At 42.1% G+C, this 24735-nt stretch overlaps 1 protein-coding gene across 1 annotated transcript in view; it reads right to left on the bottom strand.

Moving 5' to 3' along the window:
- Window positions 1-24735, bottom strand: part of PIEZO2 (piezo type mechanosensitive ion channel component 2) — a 255503-nt gene that overhangs the window by 162160 nt on the left and 68608 nt on the right. The window contains exon 3 of the mRNA XM_018039712.1: window positions 5733-5858. Within this exon, the coding sequence (XP_017895201.1) occupies window positions 5733-5858 (126 nt within the window). The remainder of the gene's footprint in view (window positions 1-5732; window positions 5859-24735) is intronic.

Below are 24735 nucleotides of genomic sequence, written 5' to 3' on the forward strand. Positions count from 1 at the left end.
TGTCATCAGGATGGGATGCCCAACTTCCAGACCCACGACTGGCCCTGGGTGTTCCCGTTACCTGCTGAGGTTTCAGATGCTGGGTCACAGCATCAGGGCCCTTGTGCTTTGAGGATCGAAGGGCAGCAGGACAAAGTACCTCTGAGGCTTAGAATAACCTCTTGGTCAGTGGCTTCCAAGCTTGTGAGATGAGAAAAGTTGGAATCCTAGGTGCCCCTCCCTCCACAGGAGAAGAAAGCAGCTGATTTGAGGGGTCTGACCCTCAGGGTAAAACAGATTTAACAATGAACCCAGCAACTGAATGAAGCAAAGAAAATATGCAATTCATTATGAGGACAAATCTCCAAAGAAGAGAAAAACATGGACTGAACACCAGAAGCTCTTACTTAAACCCTTGGAAATTACACTAATCCAGAGTCTTAGGAAGTGCAATGGGCTTCCCCGGTGGCTCAGACGGTAAAGAATCCGCCTGGCAATGTGGGAGAGCCGGGTTCAGTCCCTGGGTTGGCAAGATCCCCTGGAGAAGGGAATGGCAACCCACTCCAGTATTCTTGTCTGGAGAATCCCATGGACAGAAGGGCCTGGCGGACTACAGTCCATGGGGTCGCAGAGTCGGACATGACTAAGAGACTAAGCTTGCATGCATACAGAAAGTGCAGTGGAGAAAATAATCCCAAACTGGTGAAAAACAAGGGGTTCCACAACAAGGAGCAGAGCGATCAGAAAAGATCCTGGTTCACATGGCAGGGGCTCCGGCCATTCACTCGCCCTCTCAGCTGGGCTCCACCTCCATTCTCAAAGCCACCCTCCTCCCCATCTCCTCCACCCCTCCTCATCCCACCTCAGCCACACGTGCAGACCGGGCACTACCAGTCCCCAGAGAAGAGAGATCACGGGTGGTCCTGCTCTGCAGAGGCAAGACTTGGCCATCAGACTGGCCTCTGTGCAGGAACAAGCTGGGTCCCCACCTCCAGATGGATCCAGCCTGGAAGAGGGCAGCCACTCACCTCCTGAAACCAAGCCTGCACGGTTAGGTCGGCTCTAAATTGAATGGGACCGTGTGTATGGCGTGCCCTATGCAAAGGATACCAGAGCCCATTTGTAATAAGGAGAAAGGAGGCATTAATTAGAAGAGGGATGCAATGACAGGAGGGGCTCTATACAGAGTAGCCGTCATCACCGCAAAGCTTCCCTTCACAGTCCGGACAGCAAACGTTTCTTTCGATCAACAGCCTGCTTCAGCACAGCCCCTGCATCATCCAGACAGGACCTGCATCTCCCCCCAACCCCGGCTTCCCCACCCCCGCAGGTCCCTCACTGAGGCAGACAGACTGCTTCTACAGGCTCTGGCAGGACATGACTGAAACAGTCCAGTTTTGATGGAATGAAAATATTTTAGTAAGCTGCACAACACGTGTCTGAGGAGAATTTACAGAGGTGCCACCCGCCACCCCCCCCCGCCCCCACAATTTCCTCACTTACCTGGAAGTGAAGGGGGAGGGGCGGGGCAGCAGGTCCCCCTTCTGCACAATGGCATCTTTAACAAACCCACCAGCAGCCAAGCACTAACTGGGCTGGTCTGAAACAACCATTACTGCTGCCAGTGGCTGTTCACAGGGCTCTTGGGGGAAAGAACTTCCAATGGCTGGATATTTATAAAGGCTACCGTTGTCACCAGACTCATGGCTCAGATTCCTGAGGGATCCTGGGAGCTTTTGCCGTAACGAGGTTGAGGGCATACGAGTGTTAGACAGGGAGAGGAGTCGTTAGGAACACCAAATTAAACACGTATAAATGAGCACTCGGTGGTTTGGAGTCTGAAGACCACTTGAGTGAGATGGGGAAGCCGGACGTGTCTGGGTTCCTTCATTTTAATTTGACAAAGTCTGGCACACAGAGGAGGCATTCAGACGGCACAGGCACTCTGTGCCTTTTCATTTGAAGTTTTGCTACTTTACATCTACGGATGCCAAAAGAAGGCAGAACGTCAAATGTGGGATATCAAAACAGCGGAGTTTGTGTTTACAGCTCGGATGGTGTAATCGAAACTGCAAATGCTAGAGAAACAATAACACGAATAAGGTGAAGTCAGCCCCAAATGAAAAGTCAGTGTTTCCATTACCAAGGGGACAGGGTTTTTCAAGAGTTTATATAACTTGATCATTAAAAAATGCTCCAGGCTGAAAACCTGGTCTGTGTCAACCTTGGACTAAACTAGTTTGCAAAGCTCTGAAGTTTGTTTGCTCTCCTCTTTTATCCCTTTTCAAGAATGTATGATTTTTAAACACTGCACATGAAGCTGAACAAAAAAACTCTGTAGACCTGGTGCACCGATGCTTTGCAGCATCGCTGTTTTTTAGGAGACACTGGTGATTTCTTTGTAGACTCACTCTCAAGGTGCTCGTGGGGCTCACATCCCTTCTCTAACTCATTCTTTTGCATCTCCCATCTCTGTGGTAACTTCCTCAAAAATACGGGAACTTCACACTGGAACATCCACTTTTGTGGAAATAAGCTTAAAAGTAGAATTTAACTTGTTAGGAATAAAGTTTATGGTTAGATTTCTATTATATTGACCTGGGTGGAAGAGAACAGAGCTTTTATATGGGACGTCAAAAAGGAAAGAAGGACAGTATGATAGATTTGGGCATGTCTAAGACACATCTCTGTGAAGAGTAACAGCAGAAAGCAATGCACATGAACAGAATGATCCCTAGAATATACGGTGTGTGGAAGCCCACACATTCAGCTGTGAGGTTAGGAAAGGCAGGTCGACTCTCCAAGACTGTGCTGCAGGGCATGGCCAGTAAGAGCCATGTCAAGAGGCCAGATCCGACTGGTCTCTACTTTCACCACTGAGCAAGGCAGCCCAGGACACCAACAGGTTCCACCCAAAGGGTCTAAGTAATGTGGACTCTGGCCTGGGAAGACGGAGAAAACACGAAAACACTGTCTGTGTTTCGTGAAAACAAGCGTCTGTGTGATGTGTGGGGTGTGTGTGTGATGTGTGTGTGTGATGTATGCGTGACATGTGTGTGATGTGTATGTGTGGTATGCATGTGAGATGTGTGATGTGTGTATGTGGTGTGTGTGTGTGGTATGTGCGTGTAGGGTGTGTCATGTGTGTGTGTGATCTATGTGTATGCTGTGTGTGCACGATGTGTGCTATGTGTGTGATCTGTGTATGTGGTGTGTGTGTGTGTGTGTGTGTGATGTCTGATCTCTATGTGTGTATGTGTGTAATGTATGATGTGTGTGTGTGCTTTAAGCCTGTATGTCTTTCTGTCTCTATTTATACCTTATAGGAGAGGCTCCTCCACAGACAGTAAATTCATTTGTAAATGTCAAAAATGGAATACAGTCTTAGCATTTCACATTTCATTTTTGTTTTGACCTTTGTAGAACTGTTGCAAATACTATTTTGAATAAAAATAGAAAGACCTAGACTTTGGATCAGAGGAAATTATGTGTTCACATCCTAATCTAGACACCCTCCAGCACAGTTCTGTCTACAACATCGCTCAGCACCAAACGGTATTTGCAGACACAGGCAAGCTATATATTTGTAAACTCAAGTTTGAGAAATCTGATCAGTTGTAATATATCTTGTGATTAAATACTTTCAGTGATAAAGATAGCTTATTATTTATGAAATACCCTTTTTTAAAACAGATTTTATTTTCTACATTGCTATGGTATGAGTTATTACTCAAGAGAAAGAAAATAAAATTTTGATGTCAAAACATTATATATACAGAATATATAACACTATATAATTGGATTATGGAATCTCATCTGGATGCGATGTATCAAATAATTTTTCCATGTTCTTCCTCTCACACCTACCTTCTTTGCTTCAAATTCAGCTTTTATTGTGGGGAAAGTAGCAAGTTGTTCAGAAAATACTTACGGTTAAAAAATCCCTCCTTCTGGCTCTGGGATTGCCTGATTAAGACCTACCCAAAGGATTTTTGATTCAGGAACAGTAAAAAATAACACTGGTAACACTTCTACTAAGTTCAGAAAGACCTGAATCTGGCCACGTGTAATAAATGCTTCTTATCATATTAATAATATAACTAAAGTACCATTATTTAAACATTGTATTTTATCAAGTTTTTAATAATGATGTGACTTTCATCAGACATTAAAACCACATTGTAACAATGGAATATTATTCAGCCATGAAAAGGGACGAAGTCCTAACATAGGCTACAACATAGAAGAACCCTGAAAACATTACGTTGAGTAAAAGAAGTCAGACACAGACATAATGCAATTCTGTTTGGATGAAAAGCCCAGAGCAGGTAAACCCACCGGAGTCAGAAGGTAAATTAGTGGTTGCCTAGGAATGCGTGGAGAGGGAAAGAAGGATGTATAGTGTTCAATGGTGCAGGGTTTCTTCTTGGGGTGATGAGAGGTTTCTGGAATTAGAGAGTAGTAGTGGGTGCACAACCTAAAAACCACTGAGTTGCATTCCTTAAATTGGTGAATTTTATGGTATATGAGTTCTAAGTCTTTTAAAAAACATATCTTAATTCATAGATCTTAAACCAAGAATCACTTTGATAGGCATTATTATCCAAGGGCCTGGGCACTTAATAAAATGGCCAAAATGAACACTAACTTAGCTCTGTGAAGTTTAGCTCTCTGAAAGTTATGCAGTGAGGGATAATGAATAATCTATAACTCTGGATTTTATTAAAGAATCTCTCACTACATTTATGCTAATATTCTTTGATCCATGAAGAATTTTAATCTCTTTTTATTTTCCTGGGAAGGGTTGGTTTACTTTTTTTACTTTTTTTTATGTGTGTTTGCACTTATGAAAGATCAGGAAATTTCAAACCCACAAATGAGTTCCTCAGCGAAAAACTGACAACGTAAAACTATTAACTTAGTCTTTTCCAAATATCTCAGGATTTCTTCAGGTTTAACTTAAAGCATATGGATTGTATTCCATCTCTTTGAAATCCTTCTGTTTTGTTTTTTTTTTTCCAAACGACAAACAAACGTTCTACAAAAACCGGAGTAGAATTTATCTGATAGTAGATTAATTTTAGAAAGATGATACTACCTAGATAAAGCATATATGTGTTGACTTTTTCAGATCAAAACCTTAAAATATAAGGTTTCGTGTGTAAGATATATCATTTTATTATGAATAGCAAAAAGTAATCCCAGTTTGAAAAAGAAACTGTCGTTTACTTTTTCCCCATAAAGATGAGCGAAATCTTACACTATGCTTTAGAAATGGATTGAGGTCACTGTTGTATAATGTTATTTAACTTTTATACTCTTATTTATCCTGGTACATACAGTACCTGTCTCATCTCACTAGCTGTAATAAAAGTTCTAGGGTCTGTATGTAAATCTCGATTTTTTTTTTTAGACTACATCCAGCCATAGTGTGTTACATACAGATTGGAGTCTAGTAGCTAATATGTGTTGAAGATGCATTAATTAAGGCATTTGCATTACCCCATTGTCAAGGCACATGAATTTCTTTGTTTATATTTATAATGCCGTCTATGGGGTCCCACAGAGTCGGACACGACTAAAGCGACTTAGCAGCAGCAGCAGCATAATGCATGAGGTTGACAAATGACCAAAAACTGCCACAGTTTTTTTTTTTTTTTAATGTAATCATTGCCTAGATTTCTATGAATGTCACAACTCATAGCTTTGTTAGGCATGTTCACAGCATGATAAAAAGGCCCCATCATACTCACAGTTGTAACCAGGTGCGATGCGGTGCTGTGCCTCCAGACTCGCCAACGTGATGTGGAAAATGATGTGCAGCAACAGGAAGGAGAGACTGGTGAAGCACAGAGACTTTAACAATCGTCCCGTGTGTCCTGGGGAGGAGAGCAGGGAGACGTGAGTGAAGCGAGGATGACCACAAGCTCTGACCTTCCCACAAGTTCACGCAGGAGATGTGTCTACACAGTCTGTTCTATGGGCTTCCCTGGTGGCTCAGACAGTACAGAATCCGCCTGAAATGTGGGAGACCTGGGTTCGAGCCCTAGGTTGGGAAGATCCCCTGGAGAAGGGCATGGCAACCCACTCCAGTGTTCTTTCCTGGAGAATCCCCATGGACAGAGGAGCCTGACGGGCTGTAGGCCATGGGGTAGCAGAGTCAGACACAACTCAGTGACTAAGCACAGCACAGCAATCTGTTCTACAGAATGACCCAAACGTATATGAAATGTAATAGTGACTCTCTTAATTATTAGTTTAAAGCTAAAAGCAACTTATTACCTTTATAAAATTATATGATTAACACTGATTGAAAATGTGTTTATCACAGGATGCTTGCTTACATGTTTGTGTGCCCAGGTGTGTCTGACTCTTTGTGACCCCATGGACCAAAGCATGCTAGGCTTCTCTGTCCGTGGGATTATCCTGGCAAGAATATTGAAGTGGGTTGCCGTTTTCTACTCCAGGGGATCTTCCCGACCCAGGGATTTGAACCTCATCTCCTGCAGCTCTGGCATTGGCAAGGGGATTCTTTATTACTGCGCCCCTGGGAAGCCCTTATCATAGGATATGTTACCACAAAATGGAACCACTAAAAAGTCTCTGGTCCAGAAAGCTTTATAAGGGAGTTCTGCCAACTTTGAAGGAACAGATAATCCCTATCTTATAAAAGTAGTTCGAGAGAGTAGAAAAAGAAGGAAAGTTGCCTAAAACATTTTACAATTTAGAGTAAGTTTAATTTCAAAATTAAATAAGGCTAGAAAAGGGAAGGAAATTAAAAGGCCATTTTACTTATGAATAGAGACACAAATTATTTGAAAACAGTATTTGCTCACCAGCTGAAATACAACACTAAGTGAACCAAGTCAAAGACAAATATCATATGACATAACTTATATGTGGAACCTAAAATTTTAAAAATGATGCAAATGAACTTATTTACAAAACAGAAACAGACTCACAGACTTAGAGAATGAATTTATGGTAACCAGGAAGAAGCAGGGGGTAGGGAGCAAGACAGTTAGGAGTTTGGAATCAACACGTACAGAGATAACCAAAAAGGGCCTACTGTAAAAAAAGTTTTTAAAAGTAAAGTTCAAGGGAAATATATAGACAGTAAAAGGAATCTGAAGTTAAAAAAATACATCAAAATAAGCTTTGTTGCAGAAAAACAAATGTGGCTTAATAGTAACAAAATCTGTAATGTTAAGTCATACACTGGTAGGCTGATTTGATGATTTTATTAATGGATACATAGAATAATTTCATTAAGTTCAAAATCTGTTTATGACAATATAATACTCTGAAGACTGGGAACAGAAGGAAATGGCCTTAAGATAATAAAGAATTTATACCATAACTAAAGCAAATATCTTGTTTCTGGTAGAACTGTGGACATAGTTGTATTAATATCAGAGAAATAACAAGGACACCTGAAACCCTCATCATTTATATCACTAGGTATACTGGCCAGTGTTGTAAGATAAGAAAAAGAAAGAAGAGTTGTAATAACTAGAATTATTTGCCAGTAATATAATCAAATGGAATCATTTGCAGATGACTTAATCATCAATATAGGATGTCAAACTTAATCCACAGACCAATTATTAGAAAAAACACACAAAAATGATTCAGATGCAACATCGTCTTGCAAAAGTAAGTATAGCTCCTCTGTGTTGGCAATAATCAAATAGAAAGCAAGATATGGCATAAATTAGCAAACAAAACTATATTGTAACGGCTTTGTCAAGGTGTCAGTATAATCTAACACTGATCAAATGTTGCTGTGAGTTTACAGATACTGCTGAAGTCTGTAATGAACTGACTTTAACATATTTTTCCTTGATAATCTGGATGGGCCCCTTCAATCAGTAAGTCCTGAAAAGAACAGATAATTGGCCTTAAAGTTGAAGCTTAAAGGTCTAAACTGTTATAAAATATAACTAAAATGCTTCATTTTGTTTCATTTTTGATTTTCAAGTTTAGTTAAGGGTCTGTCAATTCTGTTGAACTTTTCAAAGAACCAACTTTTGGTTTTGCTGATTCTCACTATGGTTTTTCTAGTCTCTGTTTCATTTAGCTCTGCTCTCATCTTTATTTCTCCCTTCCTGTTGCTGGTTTGAGGTTTAATTCCTTTCCACTCCTTAAGGTGTAAATCTAGGTTATTGATTTAAGATCATTCTTTTTTTTTTCAATACAGTTGTTTACAGCTATAAATTCCCCCGTGAACACTGCTTTTGTGCATCCAATAAGTTTTAGCATGTTATGTTTTGTTTCCATTTGCCTTCAAAGTATTCTTTTTTATATATATGTATAGATTACTCTCTTCATACCATTTTAAATTTATTTATTTATTTATTTAAGGCTGTGCTGAGTCTTCATTGCTTTGTGTTGGCTTTCTCTAGTTGCGGTGAGTCGGGGGCTACCCTTCACAGTGCGTGGGTTTCTCATTGTAGTGGCTTCCCTTGTTGTGGAGCACAGGCGTGGTTTTTAGCACATGGGCTTGGTAGTTGCGGCTCATAGGCTCTAGAGCTCAAGCTCAGTAGCTGTGATGTACGGGCTTAGTTGTTCTGTGGTATGTGGAATCTTCCCTGACCAAGGATCAAACCTGTCCTCTTCATTGGCAGACAGAGTCTTAACCATTGCACCACCAGAGAAATCCTTTAAATAATCTTAAATGTCCCTTGTAGTTATCTCTTAGACTTGCTGGTGTCTAAGAATACATTGTTTAATTTCCATAGACCTATGAATTTTCCAATTTTCCTTCTGTTATTAATTTCTTAGTTTCATTCCATTGTACTTCGAGAAGATACTTTGTATGCTTTCAACCTTTTTAAATTTCCTGAGAATTTTTTCATGATCTAACATATGGTCCACCTGGGAGCATATTTCATATAAACTTGAGAATAATATGTATCCTCCTAGTGTTGAGTGGAAGGTTTCATATTTATCTGTTAGGCCTAGTTGGTTTATAGTATTGTTCAAGTCTTCTTTTTCTTCATCATTCCTCTATTTAGGTGTTCTCTCCAGTATTGAAAGTGGGCTATTTAAATAGCCAGTTATTACCAACCAATCCATTCTAAAGGAGATCAGTCCTGGGTGTTCTTTGGATGGAATGATGCTAACGCTGAAGCTCCAATACTTTGGCCACCTCATGCAAAGAGTTGACTCATTGGAAAAGACTCTGATGCTGGGAAGGATTGGGGGCAGGAGGAGAAGGGGAAGACAAAGGGTGAGATGGCTGGATGGCATCACCGACTCGATGCACATGAGTTTGAGTGAACTCCGGGAGTTGGTGATGGACAGGGAGGCCTGGCGTGCTGCAATTTATGGGGTCACAAAGAGTCGGACACGACTGTGCGATTGAACTGAACTGTATGATTATTTCTCCCTTTAAGTCTGCCAATTTGCTTGATGCATATATTTTTGGGCTCTGCTGTTTGTTGAGTAAATGTTTATCATTGTTACATCTTCTTGAATTGACCTTTTATCAATATACAATGTCCTTTTGTAAAGATTTTTGACTCAACATATATTTTGTCTAATATTAATGTAGCCACCTCAGTACTTTTTTAGTTATTATTTGCTATACTTTACTTTTTACTTATTACTGCTTTGGTTATTATTAGGACATCTATCCTTTCACTTTCAACCAACTCTTCTTTGGATTTTAAATGAATCTCCTGCAGATAATACATAATTGGGTTAAACTTTATTATGCATTTTGCTACCTTTATCTTTCATTGCAGAGTTTAGTCCAATTATATTAAAATATTTACTGATAAGGCTAGAGCCTTATCAGGGATAAAGACACATTTCTGTTATTTAGCTGTGCTTTTCTATATGTCATAGCTTTTTGTTACTCATTTCCTCTATTACTTCTTCCTTTTTTACTTTTGAAGGATGTTTGCCTATATAAGATTGTCTTTTAAAACACAGAAAATTTAATCAATTAGTTAATTCTTACATTGCATATATTCTTTTTGAGGTTCTTTTATATTGTAAGTTATTACATGATATTGAATATAATTCTGTATGCTATAGAGTAGGACTTTGTTGTATCTATCTTGTTCCAACCCTATAACGTCTTCCAAACAACAATGCTGCTGCTGCTGCTAAGTCGCTTCAGTCGTGTCCGACTCTGCGCGACCCCATAGATGGCAGCCCACCAGGCTCCCCCATCCCTGGGATTCTCCAGGCAAGAACACTGGGCTGCCATTTCCTTCTCCAACGCATGAAAGTGAAAAGTGAAAGTGAAGTCACTCAGTCGTGTCTGACTCCCAGCAACCCCATGGACTGCAGCCCACCAGGCTCCTTCGTCCGTGGGATTTGCCAGGCAAGAGTACTATAGTGGGTTGACTAAATTAATTAACTGGAGTATAAGACCATCAAATATATACTCTTTCAAAACGCTTTTTTCCCCTCCTGATCCTGCCCCAAAGACTCCTGGTTTCAGACTGGATCCTGCCTTGAAGACATCAAGTCTCCCCCACCCCATTCCATCTCTCTGACCAGGGGAACTGGGGAAAGGGGTCTCAAGAGCTGAAGACTAAATGGGAATCCTCTAATTCTGTTATAAACCAGTACAAGTCCTGGTCTCACCCCCAAGCTACACATGTGTGCAACAGACCCAAAGGAGCTTTGAGAACTGAATTACAATATAAAGACCCACATGGGTCCCAGACTGACCCCTGAGGGGTGCATGTGCAGGGAAGGCCCAAATAGAAAACCAGATTTGAGAACTAACTGACATTGGAACCACCAGTCACAGAAAGTGAGACAAAGCTTGTGAGCTGAAACCAACCAGACTGATTGCCTGCTGGAAACAGAGAAACAAAGGTGGGGAGGGGGAAACCAACTTTCTCCAGAGGATTTAAGATGACCCAATGATTCATAACATAATATTCAAAGTGACCAGAATATAAACCCATATTACTTGGCATAGAAAACACCAGGAAAATCTGACCAAGTCCCAAGAGAAAAGACAATAAAGTCAATCTTGAAATTATCCAGATGTTTAAATTATTAGAAAATGACTTTAAAACATCCATTACAACCACACTCCATGAGCTCAAGGTAAACAATCTTGAAATTAATGGAAAGATGGAAGCTGTCAGTAGAGAAACAGAAAAAAAGAGAAATTTAGAATTCAAAAAAATAAGTATCTGAAATTTAAAATTCACTTGATGGACTCAATGGTAAAGTAGAGATGATAAAGAAATAAGCCAGTAACTTGAAGAGATTAATAGGAATTATCCACTGTGAATATCAGAGAGTAAAAGATTGGAAAAAAATTCATAGGTTCTCAGGCCTCAGATCAAAGGATCAAAGGTCCATGTTTGAGTCATTTCTGTCATTAGGTTTACTGAAGGGGAGGAGAGACTAGTGCAGAAAAAAGATTGGATGAGAGCCAAAAGTTCCCCAAATTTTTTGAAGACATAATCTATACATTCAACAAGCTCAGCAAACCCTAAAAAGGATGAACTTGAAAAAGCATGCCAGACTCAGAACAATCAACCTGCTAGAAACCCAAGGTAAAGAAAAACTCTGAAAGCAGAGAGAAGAAAATGTCACATTACACACAGGGGGACAGCAGTTTGAATTACTATGTGTTTTTCATCATAAATGATGAAGACCAGGATAGCTGGAACGACATCTTTAAAGTTATGAAGGAAAAGAATTACGAACCCAGAATTCTATACCCTGTGAAAACATCCTTCAGGAATGAAAGCAAATGAAGACCTTTTCAGATGAAGGAAAACAGAGAGTATTTGTCACCTGGAGATCTGCTCCAAAAGAAGCATGAATGTAGTTTCTTCAGGCTGAAGGGCAATGATACGAAAGGGAAATATGGAACCCCAGTCATGAGTAAGAGCAACAGGAAAGGGTAAAAAGATACTTGTTCTTTTACACACACACATACACACACTCACATACACACACCCCAATTATAGCCATGCTCCAATTAACTCAGGGTATTTCTAGAAATGATCTCTGTTTTTCTGGTTTTTGAAGTATTTTGTGTGCACGGGAATAATTGAGGGTATTATGCTGCCCATGTGTTTTGAGTACTCACTCTTATTTATACATGAAATATGAATTATCCAAAGCTATGTCACCTAATAAATAATAATTCATAAAGAGAATCATAAGAAAATGGGGGATATATTTAAAAGAAATCATATATATATGTGTGTATATATATATATATATATATACACACATTAACTTCAAGATGATTTCTCAAAGTAACTCAGATAGCAGATTCACAAAATAGGCAATTCATGGCCAGCATGACATGGCACCAACCTGAATAATATACACTGTTTTCTCTTGTTATTAAGCAGAAGAAATTCAACATTAATGGAAGGAATAAATAACAAGAAGGAAAAAGTAGAGTTTTTCCAATCAACTTTAACTTGGGTTTTTTTGACTGATTTTGTTTGTTTTTAATATATTTCCTCAAATAGAGCTTTAAAAAAGACAACAGTTACTCCATAGACTCCATCCAAGAATTGGGATTTAAACATAAATCTAGCTCCTCATTTATTACACTCTTGAAAGAATTCAGAGGTTATTGCTATAGTCACCACTTCTGATCTATGGTTTCATGTGATGTTAAAGGTGACTTTTAATATGAAAGATCTATGATTCCCATGGCTGTAAGCTAATCTGGGAATTTTCTTATTAAGAAGCAATGCATCCCCCTATTTGAGCAGTTCTTGCAGAAGAGCTCTGAGCCTTATGCAATCTTCTTTGCGGTGAGAATGAAACAGCAAAAAAAATTCACTGATATGGTTTTATGGATAGTGGTTTAGTCACTAAGTTGTGTCTGACTCTTGTGACCCCACGGACTGTAGTCTGCCAGGCTCCTCTGTCCATAGGATTTTCCAGGCAAGAATACTGCAGTGGGTTGCCATTTCCTTCTCCAGAGGATCATCCCAACCCAGGAGTTGAACCCAGGTTTCCTGCACTACAGGCAGATTCTTTACCAACTGAGCTGCCAGGGAAGCCCCCAAGTTAATGAATTAAATGCAAATTCTTTATAAATACAGAGTTTGAAAAGGTTCTTTTAAAAAATACTTTTTAAAGTCTCCTTTAGCCTTCCCCAAGATACTTTTATTATCTGACTACAATTTATTTAGAAAGACATAGTAGAAGCACCATGTGGCCTATATACATGGCATTTAGAAAAAAATACTTGGAAAGCAGGTATTTCTATTTTATGAATCGCCCATAACATTAGGCTCCAGACAGAAGAAATGAAATGCAAGTTGATACATAAAACTTTTTTCTTTTTCTCTTCAAAATGAGATTGAATATAAATACCTATTAGATGGGCTTCCTGGTGGCTCAGTGGTAAAAGAATCCGCTTGCAATGCAGAAGCCACAGGAGATGCGGGTTCAATCCCTGGGTCAGGAAGATCCCCTGGAGGGAAATCTCCAATATTCTTTCCTGGAGAATCCCATGGACAGAGGAGCCTAAAGGGCTATGGTCCATAGGGTCACAAAGTGAAATTGCTCAGTCGTGTCTGACTCTTTGCGACCCCATGGACTGCAGCCTATCAGGCTCCTCTGTCCATGGGATTTTCCAGGCAAGAGTGCTGGAGTGGATTGCCATTTCCTTCTCCAGGGGATCTTCCTGACCCAGGAATTGAACCCGGGTCTCCTGGATTGCAGGCAGACGCTTTACCGTCTGAGCCACCACTGAATTGACTTAGCATGCGTTATCTGGAAAGAGCATGCTGCGACTTCAAAACACACTGGACAGTCAGGCTTCAAGGCTAAGTATAAGAAGGTGCTAACACTCAACATCTGACTTACAAGAAGTTTTGTGCCATTTCATTGGCACAAAACTAATATGAATGGGAGAAGAAATACACACTGACCACATAAGCTGTTTGAAATCTCAGCGAGGCCATCATTCTAGCACTGCTCAGAACCCTTTTCTGCTAAAAAGAATGAGTCAGAGAGGCTTTCTGGGAACACTGCAGAAGCAATGGAAGAATAAACGACGAGCTTATTCGCCCAGAATTCTTCCCGCCTGAACCAGAAGCTTCCACGGCATGTCTCCAAGTGGGACTTGGAATTCCCCCGTGCCCCGCCCCTTAATCCTCCTTTGCAAAAGCTCAGTTCTCTATTTCCAATTTTGTTGTTGGCAGATTATTGAAGCCAAAACAATATTTTCCCCTCTCCCTTCCCATTTGGATCTATCCTTTATTACTCTGGCTTTATGTACTATTACTTAATAAGTTTTAAAGTGTTGTAATCTCTTCTAAAAGTTTCTCCACACCAAAGCTGATATGATCAGAGAGAAAACAGTGCTTGGGGTATGCAGGGTTGGCGGGAAGGGGCCAGGAAAGGGGATGTGAAGCCTTCAGTATCATGTGTCCACTCCTGCCGTGCTTCCAAACTTACCACTTGTGACCAGGTCTCGTTGCTTCTACATCTTTCCTTACCACTTTGAGCACAAGGACCTCCCTCTGACCCCTACATTGCATAGTGTCTGTATCTAACACTTGGTATCTTACAGTGTGAGTTGCTGTCCTGGGCTGGCTACCAGGAGACAGCCTCTGAGTTGGGGCTGCTGTGCAGACAGTTACTAGGGGAAGAGCTCTAGGCAAGGACATGAGAGGGGACTGAGGGGCAGGACTGAGGCAGGGGAGATGCTGGCCTGGAAAGAAGCTCCAGGGGGCCCTCAGCTGGTCCTTGGGAAGCCTGGAGTGGGAATGGCCCTTCGCAGATACCTAGGACTGAGGCAACAGGGCTAAGTGTTTGCACCTCACCCACTCCATTGCTGACCAGAAATTTGATGTGGGCTGTCCCTACAGATGAGTGTAACCTGCAGCTTCCTACAGGTGAAGACAGTCCCCAGGGAGGAACCAGCTGCAGGCCTACAGTCAGGAATATCCACGGGAGACTGGCACCATGACCACTGGGCCACTGGGCCTTCTGATTCTAGACACTGAATGGCCTCAGACAGACCATAAGCATCCTAGAAGTAGGGACTTTTTCCAGCACAGGGAAAGCTTCGCAGGAAACTCATGGCTAAATATCTGTGAGGCAAGAAGCAAGTGGGAGGGCATGAGGTTGTGGGGGTCTTCCAATTCCAGAAAATTCCAAGAGCCGGGGGCTTCCAGGTGACAGAGTAATTCATGGTAAGAACTACTTTCTTGGCTCTAAACATGTAGAGATCATAGGTAAACTGTGAAGAGGGTCACCAGAAACACATAACCAGTCAGTCACACAAGATAAATATTTCTAAGGTTAGAAACGGGACAGAAATGAAAAGCTGCGAGCAGGCATCCTTGAGGCAGACACTGGAGACCAAAGTGGGCTTCCTGGGGAGCATTTCATTACAGGCTCAGTGTCAGCAAGGAGGCCACTGTAGGAATCACTGATTAAAACAGGGGTTTGGGTTACAGCTCCCCAGTTTTCAAAATGATGCTGGAAAAGCATCTATGGTTTATAAGGAGATTAGGGAAGACAGAGGTTGTAGGTATGACTAGTGAGAAAGCCTGAATACCCAGCATCATCCAAGGGCACATCTTAACTCTCCATCCCCAGGGGTCCAGGTGGGAAAAACACAAAAGTGTCAGAAGGAGAGATGAGCACAGAGGTGTGGAGGAAGGGCTTGAATAAGAGCAGAGAGAGAGACAGAAGGAATGAGACAAAGAACAAGAACTTCTCTTTCAATACGAGGAAACAAAACATAATTCAAAAGCATATAAAGAGGGACTTCCTTGGTGGTCCAGTGATTAAGATTGCACTTCCAATGCAGGGGAGGCAGATTCAATCCCTGGTCAGAGACAAAGGTCCTACATGCCTCTCAGCACGGCCAAAAGATTAAAAAATTTTAAAAAGCATATGAAGAAACATAAAGCCAGAAAAGATAACTGGGACATGGATTCACCAAAGCAAAAATTAAAAATTGTGAAACATGCTGAAAATGACTTTAAACTAAGTTGTTTGGGATCCACAAAAAATAAATTAATTAAATCTTGAAATGTAAACAAGAAATTATTTTTTACAAACAGAAATGAAGAAGATAACACCGACAAAAGCAACTATATGTCTTAGGAATTTACAACATAGCCATATAATTAGTGAATTACATCAGTAGATACACTGCTGCTGCTGCTGTTAAGTCGCTTCAGTAGTGTCCGATTCTATGCGACCCCACAGATGGCAGCCCACCAGGCTCCCCCGTCCCTGGGATTCTCCAGGCAAGAACACTGGAGTGGGTTGCCATTTCCTTCTCCAGTGCGTGAAAGTGAAAAGTGGAAGTGAAGTCCCTTAGTTGTATCTGACTCTTAGCGACCCGGTGGACTGCAGCCCACCAGGCTCCTCCATCCATGGGATTTTCCAGGCAAGAGTACTGGAGTGGGATGCCATTGCCTTCTCCAAATAGATACACTAAGCTGTATCTATTGCTTGGTTGGATACCAAGGCAAAGATAAATTTAGTGAAGTGGATGGCAGTACAGAGTTCACTCAGAACTCAACACAGAGTAACAAGGAAGAAATTAAACAGTAGCTGGGAGACGCAAAGGGTAGGCTGAGAGAATTCTACTTATGCGTGGTTAGGAATTCCAGAAGAGCAGCATAAATAGGGAAAGAAATATTTTGATGAATTGTCTTCTGTTCATTTGTTAATTTATTCATAAACAAACAAGTGTTTGATGCCTCCTATGTGAGAGTCACCTTGCTGAGACTTCAGCCTTCCAGCACAGAACAAGAACACAGTGAGATCAGACATGCTACCGAAGAGCAGAGGAAGGGCCGGGTGCACCATAAAGATGGTAAAAGTTGGACAGAAATTGGAAGTAACAGCTTTGTTTAGTTGGAAACAACATATGTAAAAATACACTGGGGCATGAAAATAGGTTGGAGGAGCCAAAGATTTCAACTGAATTAAAAATTCTAACAATAAATCCTCCAGCTCCAAGGACCAGACCAGTAAAGATCTTAGATGAGGACACAGTTCTGCCCTCCCCATGTAAAAGCACACAGACAATATGTGAACAAATCAATAAAGGCCATGCATGAGCCAGTAAAACCTAATTTGTGGGCACGGAATCTTGAAGTCAGGTTAACACGCAAATGTCATGATTTATCTCGATTTTTTTCAAGCAAATCATCTTAAAAGCTGATAAGTAGAGGTAGATTGGGCTTCCCTGATAGCTCAGTTGGAAAAGAATCTGCCTGCAATGCCAGAGACCCAGGTTCAGTTTCTGGGTCAGGAAGATCCGCTAGAGAAGGGACAGGCTACCTACTCCAGTATTCTGGCCTGGAGAATTCCATGGACTGGATAGTCCATGGGGTCGCAAAGAGTCAGACACAACTGAGCAACTTTCACATAGAGGTAGATTTGGCCCTGGGGCTGTAGTTTGTGTGCTTCAGCCCCACAGAAGCTGAAGCAAAACGTTCGCAAGTTAGAAAAGCAAGCGACTGAGTTCTGATATTCGAGAAATTGCCTAGCAGGCATCCCCCTGGTTCCATGATGTCTGAGGGTCAGTCCCATTCACAGGGAACAAACAAAGCAGGTGTTGATTCAGCCTGACCAGGTCGTAAACACTGGCGCCCACCGCTGGCCTTCACATGGCCGCCTTCCCCAGAGAGGACCCACCACACACTTTCACTTTCTCTAATTTCACCAATCCCAAGAAGAAATCGAGCCAACATTCAGAACTCCAGTTGTAAATATACACTGGATTCTTAATGTCATGAGGTAGTTGTCTTGTTGCGATGTTCTATGAGAGGGGGGAAAAAGAAAGCTATTCAGGTAGAAATGTATTAAAACACACAGGACGTTGTATAAGCACACTGAAAATTTCCTGCTAAAGTCTGAAAGGCTGAACTATGGAAAAGAGGCCAAATTGAATAACTCAAGTTCAAGCACCCAAAGAAAAAGGCTTTCCTAGCACATTCTCACGGCCCTGCGTGGGCGGGTTTGGCGGACAGCAGGCCAATACAAACATCCAACGTGGAGATGAAGAATTCTCTTCATGCAATCAATTGATTAACCAGCCCCACTCGGAGAGAGAAAGGCGTTTCCAAGGGCACAAGCTCTGAGGCCTCTCGTTGAGTGGCCAATGCCTTTGCATGAAGTCAAGGGCAGACTTCAGCCAACAGATTCAAAGGCAGGGGTCAGGAAGCTGCCCTGCCCTCTGCAGAGCTCCCCACCCTCCCCTGCCATGAGCCTCGTTCTTCCTCCTGGAAGCCATGAGCCTCATCCTTTCTCTTGGAGGCAGGACAGCCCTCAGAGGCTGAATAAGGCTGGGGGCATCAGGAACGTGTATGATATTTACTCAAGCTGGGAAAACTTTTCATGTAAAAGTGAAACCTCTGAGCTAGTGCTTTGGGCCAATTCGGTAAACCACCTACAGGACAAAGAGAAGCGGGTTACCACTATTTTTCGCTGCTTTTACTTTTTTTTTTTTTTAACCATGTTACAACTTCTGCCCCTTGGAACCTAAGGGTCCAAGGTTTTTGGATGGTCTCCGTGTTTCTCTTCCCAGGCCTGAGAAGGTGAGGCAGAGCATGGTTCATCCACTGTCACATCGTCTTTCTGCACAGATGCCCTGCCCAGGCCTGGAGCTCTGGGTCTCCACGTGGCACCTGGAGAGGGGCTATCAGTGGTCAGTCCCCGGAGTGCCAGCAGTCGGGGACCAACCTTACTGCTCACTGCCTCCCTATAGGTGGAAACCCTGCCAAGTCCAGAGGAAAACATGCAGAAAGAGGGAGTAATTTAGATATTCACCAGATGTGGCTTCTGACTGGAGATCCTAGCCCTCGTCACCCCTGATTCTGGGGTGTCACATGTTTGTCAGACTACTCAGTGCCCCAACTTCAATCCTCAGGGACTGTACTGCAGCCCAGGTGTAGCAGAGGGCAGCCATTTGAGAATAAATGCTTCAGTCATTCTCAAGATGATTCAAAATATAAGAAGTGTGGTTGGCTGTCCACACGTTTACTTTCAACCAAGCAGCAGCCTTGGGGAGTTGGGTCAGAGAGGATATGGAAGGAAAAAAATATAAAATAAATAGTACACACCTAAAATCTGCTCTGCAAAACAAGGTGTCAAAATCCAGAGGGAGCACTTTTTAAAAGCAGTTTTGAGGTTCATGGGTCGCATTTCTGAGAACTTCAGTTGTCTTAGTTTATCATTCAGAGGAGGAAAGACCCTTCTACATGTTGCTCCCCAAATTCTCACCACCTTCCAGCAAGGAGGCTTTGTCAGATGAGAGCCCTTGGCAACACGTCACCCTAGGGGACAGATATGTGACATCCTACATTGACCAGAGGCCTCCAGAAGGCAGGAGTGAAGTATCACAGCCTGGGAACACTCCTGAACGTTGGCACAGTGCTTGACACTTCCCATCCAATGTCACCAGAAGGACATGACAAGATGTGAAAACTGTGGGAGAGGAGCTGCTCCCAGAGCAGTGATCCCAGTGCCTGTGGGTGTGCACAGCCGACCAGAAGACCTTGTAGGGCTCGTTGAACCACTAGGCCTGTTTGTGGAATTCTGCACCAAGGGACCTGCAAATGGTAAGGAGTGAGGAAACCACCAGGTGATGGAGTCCACTCCCCTGGAGGCCGGCTGATCTCAGGGAGCATTCTTTTGGTTGTTAGCCTCCTGGGTCTTCTGCACCAAGCTCTCCCACAATCACTCATTCTTCCAGCCATTAGCTTCCTGCATGGAGCTCTCCTGCAGTCCCTCTAGGAAAACAATGACTTGGAAACAAGGCTTACCTTCTACCCCATGGGACTCTGCCCTGTCCTTCCCTTCTACCTCTCTTGCCAGGAAGCCCAGTTTGGTTCCACACTGATTGAGCATCAGCCATGAACAGCCACTCCCTCCAGCTTCACATTGATGGAGAGTCAGAGCCTCGGTCTGGGGTGTCTCCACACTCCAGGGAGTGGTCCAGGTGCAGACTAATGACCATCCACATGCCTCATCGAGCTGTGTTCACATCTGCTCTTGGCGGGAGTAAGATATCCAGCTTTGCTGGCTGGGAGTCTTCCTGTCCTGCTGACCCAGCAGGAGAGACAGTTTGTATTGTTACCATCTTGTTCCCTTGGGGAACACACACAGGTGACCATGACTAACTGCCTCGTGACCTGGTGTGTTTATCTCCCCAGCCCCGTGCTTCCCTCTCTGGCTGCAGGGCTGCGGGGCAGCCATCAGCCAGCCCTGCTTCTCTTTGTTCTCTGCACTCTCGAGTCCTGGACAGTGAGTCATCCACACAGGGGGCTCCAGGGAGAGGCACAGACTGTCCTCAACTTGTCTCCCCAGAAAGAGCCCAGCCCACTTTGGAAAACTAGCCTTTTTGTTAATTTTTCATCTAATGACTCCCACGGTATTTTTTCACCTACCTAGGAAACTGGCAAGAAGACAATGCAACTTCTGTCTGTAGATGGTACATGCCTGTCTGTCCCTTTGGCTCAGACCCGAGATGTGATGTTTAGGCCTTCATTGGTCATTTAAGCTGTAACAGACACGTTCACCTCAGGGACTCCTTGTCACAGGACCCTGCTGTGTGCATTGGTTCCAATCACCTTTATTTCTCTTATCACCTGATTCTCTCTCACATAAACACATGCACACAAGTGCAAGGATCCTATTTGCCCTGCTTGTGATCACTGTGTTCTGGATGCATAAAAGAATGCTTAGCAGGCAGTTAGCACACAGGTACTGGTTGAATGAATGAAGAGATGAAGGAATGTCACAGGTGAACTGAAGAAGTCATATGTTAATTTACAGTCGTTGACACAGGGTGAAAGACTGAGGGGAGCAGAACATTAGTGCATGACAGTGAAGTGTCTCTGCAGAGTTCAACTCCTTGAGCTCAATACTGGCCTGCATCCACACCCCAACATCTGCCATGAAATAGAGCAGCCAAATTCACAAATCCTCCTTCCCATCACCTTCAAGCTCATTCATCTTTTCCTTCCTCCTTAACTTCCTTTCTCTCTATTTCACACACACACACACACACACACACACACACACACACACAGATCTCAAGATGTGTCCCTTTCAGTTTCATAGATTACTTTTCTGTTGAGCACATCTTCTTAGTATGAAGATCCTCCCCTAATGGTTTAGAAAATTACTTTAAAGTATCTTTCTTTTTTATTACATTCCCTTTTTTTTTTTCATTTTAACCAGAACTTATATCATTTAGAAGATAAAAAATGTGCAGAGAATTTTTAAATGTCCTCAGAAATGAAATGGCAAATTGAATCCCCAGACTTAGGTCTAATAGACTCATTTATTAAGGAAAATCAACACATTCAGCTTCCATAAGTTACACTTTTTTTTGCATTAAAGCTTTAAGTCACTTGTCTAGGCTGCATACAGTGAGATGAATAGATGCTAAGAGTAAAGTTTGGCAATGAGTTTTGGCAAATGTTTGCATCAGTGAAACCACCACAACAAGACCCAGAATGTCCTTCATGTTCTTTGCAGTTCTCACCTTTACAGAAATCTAAGAATCTCAAAGAACCCCAAGGGCAATAAAACAAAGAAAACTCACCCTGGGATACATCACAGCCAGACTACTGAAAGTCTCAGAAAAGACAAAAAGCTTAAAAGAGCTGGAAATAAATAACACATCATGTAAAAGTGGATAATGACAAGATATATGACATCCAAAAACTGTGGAAGCCAGAAGAAGTTGGAATGACATATTCATGGTGTTGAAGCAGAAAAGTTCTTCAATCAAAAATTATATACCCGGTGAAGCTGTCCTTCAAAAATGAAGGCAAGCATAAAAGCCATTTTAAGACAAAAACTGAGAGGATTTGCAACCAACAGATTTTCTGTGTAAGGAATGCAAAAAGGAGTTCTTCAGGGAGGGAAAATCACACAACAGGCAACTCAGATCTACAGGATCCCAAATTGTGCAGAAATAGCAAATGCGGGCATGGATATAACCTCCCCCACCCCACCCCCCGGAAGATTTCCCCAGCCCCTAACTGCCTTCAGAGGCACAACTTCCTCCTCACCTGGCAGATATGGGGTGTATTTGACAAGTGGCCAATACCTGCATATACACAGGAACATGTAAACCCAGGTCTCCTGTTACCCACAGCTTTCCCAGCCACCACTGAGTAGGCATCACACGTTCTGAATCTAGAAATGTTCCCTTCAGAAAAGGACTCCTTTCTTCAGATCAGCTACAGAATTACCAAACTCGCTTTGCCTTCTGAGGCTGCGATGTGTTCCAGACACAGGGATGACCTGTGCTGGTCTCTGAGATGCTGTCCCCACACTGAGATAGGCAGCACACTAGGACACCAGCATCTATCCAACCAAGAGATGTCACAGCAATTGTCAAACACAGGCCTGGGACTTCCTGGTGGTCCAGTGTTCAAGACCCCAAGCTTCCATTGCAGGGGCACAGGTTCAATCCCTGGTCAGGGAACGAAGATCCCACATGCCTCAAAGTATGGCCAAAAAGTAATAAAAAGAAGACAAACACAGGCCTACCTCTTCAGGAGGTCATTCCACCAGTGACTACTTAATTCTTGTGATGGCACCCCTTCCTGGCTGCCTGCATGTTTCATGTCTAACGATGACCACCCCAGTCCTGGAACTGCCTGCCCATGCACATCTGTCTTTGCATACCCCCATCTCTCTCTGGTCCACTGGCTTTTGACCTTCGGTAACAAACCTCTGGACCACCAGCTAGCTCTGACTTTTGAGTTTCCTCGTTGCTTTCGTGATTCAGAGCTCCATCATTCACATAGCTCTTAATCATTCACCATCCATCCTAAACCCTTGATGGCTGCACACTTTATGCCAGCAATACACTGGTTGCCATGGTGACAAAGGTAAACAACACAAGGTCCCTGAACTGCAAGTGTTCCTGTTTCCCAAGGGGTGAGGGGACAGATGATTGATTTACGTATCAGAGAGGGTAACAAAGTGTTCTAGAGGCTTAAGGCTCAAACAAATGTGCAGCTTTTCACCAGTAATTAAAGATTATCAGATAAACTAGAGAAAGACAAATACTATATAGTATCACTTATACGTGGGATCTAAAAAAAATACAACAAACTAGTGAATGTGACAAAAAAAGAAGCAGACTCACAGATGCAGAGAACAAACTAGTGGTTACCACTGGGGAGAAGGAGGGATAAAATAGGGATCAGGGAGAATAAAGTTATTATGCAATTAAATGAAACTGTTATCAGACACAAGTCCATGTGCCCAACACACAGTGAGGCCAAACCAAAAAGGCTGAAGTCTGGAGCAGAGAAAGGTGTATTGCAGGGCTCTGCAAGGAGGCATAAATGCATGTTAATTCTATTCATTTTGCAGTGTACTTGTATTCATATACATTTAAATATCTCCTTTCCATTGCTACTAAATTCCTTATTACTGCATATATCTGGATAATGTTTATTTTAAATATGCTAGTAATTGTGCTTTAATGCTCATATATTAGAATTAGGATTCTACTTTAAGTAGAACTAAACATTTTGCTATGGGTATTCCTATTTCTTTTCTATCACTTATTTTCTGCTGTTCAGATGCTATAACTGCATAAGGAAGGGGATCCTACCCCAAGGCCTTCGAGGGAGCAGGCCCCTTCCCAGACTGCAGTTAGGTGCTCTTTGACTTGTATCCCCAAGAAAAGTTAAATCCATAATCCTTGATATATTTATGTTCACAAAAAATATATGTAAATATGAATATAACTGAAACAGGTTCATTACCAATGGTTTCATTATTCTTGTTCTTTTGCAAAAGGGAAAAAAGAAGTTCCAGGGGAGATATTAGAGGGCTTTGCTCCATTCTTAAAGGTAAAATATTTTCAAGAGTGTATAAATCTGAATAATTGTTCCTTAGAACTTCAGAACATCCTTTCACCACCTTCTTCAAATTCCTTAAGGGCTTCACGGTGACATCTAAGTATCAGCTCAAAATGTCCACCCACAGTGTCTACTGATCAGGTTTTCTCAGGTACAACAGGTTCATGAACAAGTGTCCAGGGGTCGTCCGCTTCCTCAGCACAGAGCTCAGCACTGGTAGGTCCCATCTCTCACCTCCAGACATTGTGAAAAGCCTATTACACATCTCTAGAGTCTAACAACTTTCAATCAAGCTTGATTTCTATTTAATAATTAGACAGATGTGAATACTTGTGTGGGCAGTTTAAATATAAATTTCTGATCTTCATGAGACAGTTCAGGATGACAGTCCAGGTGGTGTTTTAGGTTGATGTTTTTATATTCCTCATTATACGACCCTATGGACAGAGGAGCCTGGTGGGCTACAATCTATGGGTTGCCAAGAGTGGAGCACAACAAAGCAACTAACACATGCACACATATGCACATGAAAACATCTTTAAACCAGAAAGTAGACAGCCATCCTTTCCTACTTGTTAGTTCATAAACAAATATAATATTTGTCTTTCCCTTACATTGGTTATCAACACATTCTTTTAAAACATTAGGTTATTCACACATTCTAAAATTTTCTGATCAAGTCTTCTATTTGTTCATTATCCATTTGAAAAGTTATTTGACATAATAATGGCCCCCAAAGATGTCCACATTCTATAATCTCTATCTAATCCCCAGAAGCTAAGAGCATATTTCCTCATATGGCCAGGCCTCATGCTGGGCAAAATGTCCTCACTTTCCTGCCTGAGACACACATGTGGGCAAGAAATGCTGATTCCTGATTGTCACTGAGATGTGATCGTTTGTTACACAGCAAAAGCTGTCTGATACA

This window comes from Capra hircus, chromosome 24 (genome assembly GCF_001704415.2).
Source record: "Capra hircus breed San Clemente chromosome 24, ASM170441v1, whole genome shotgun sequence".
Classification (NCBI taxonomy): Eukaryota; Metazoa; Chordata; class Mammalia; order Artiodactyla; family Bovidae; genus Capra; species Capra hircus.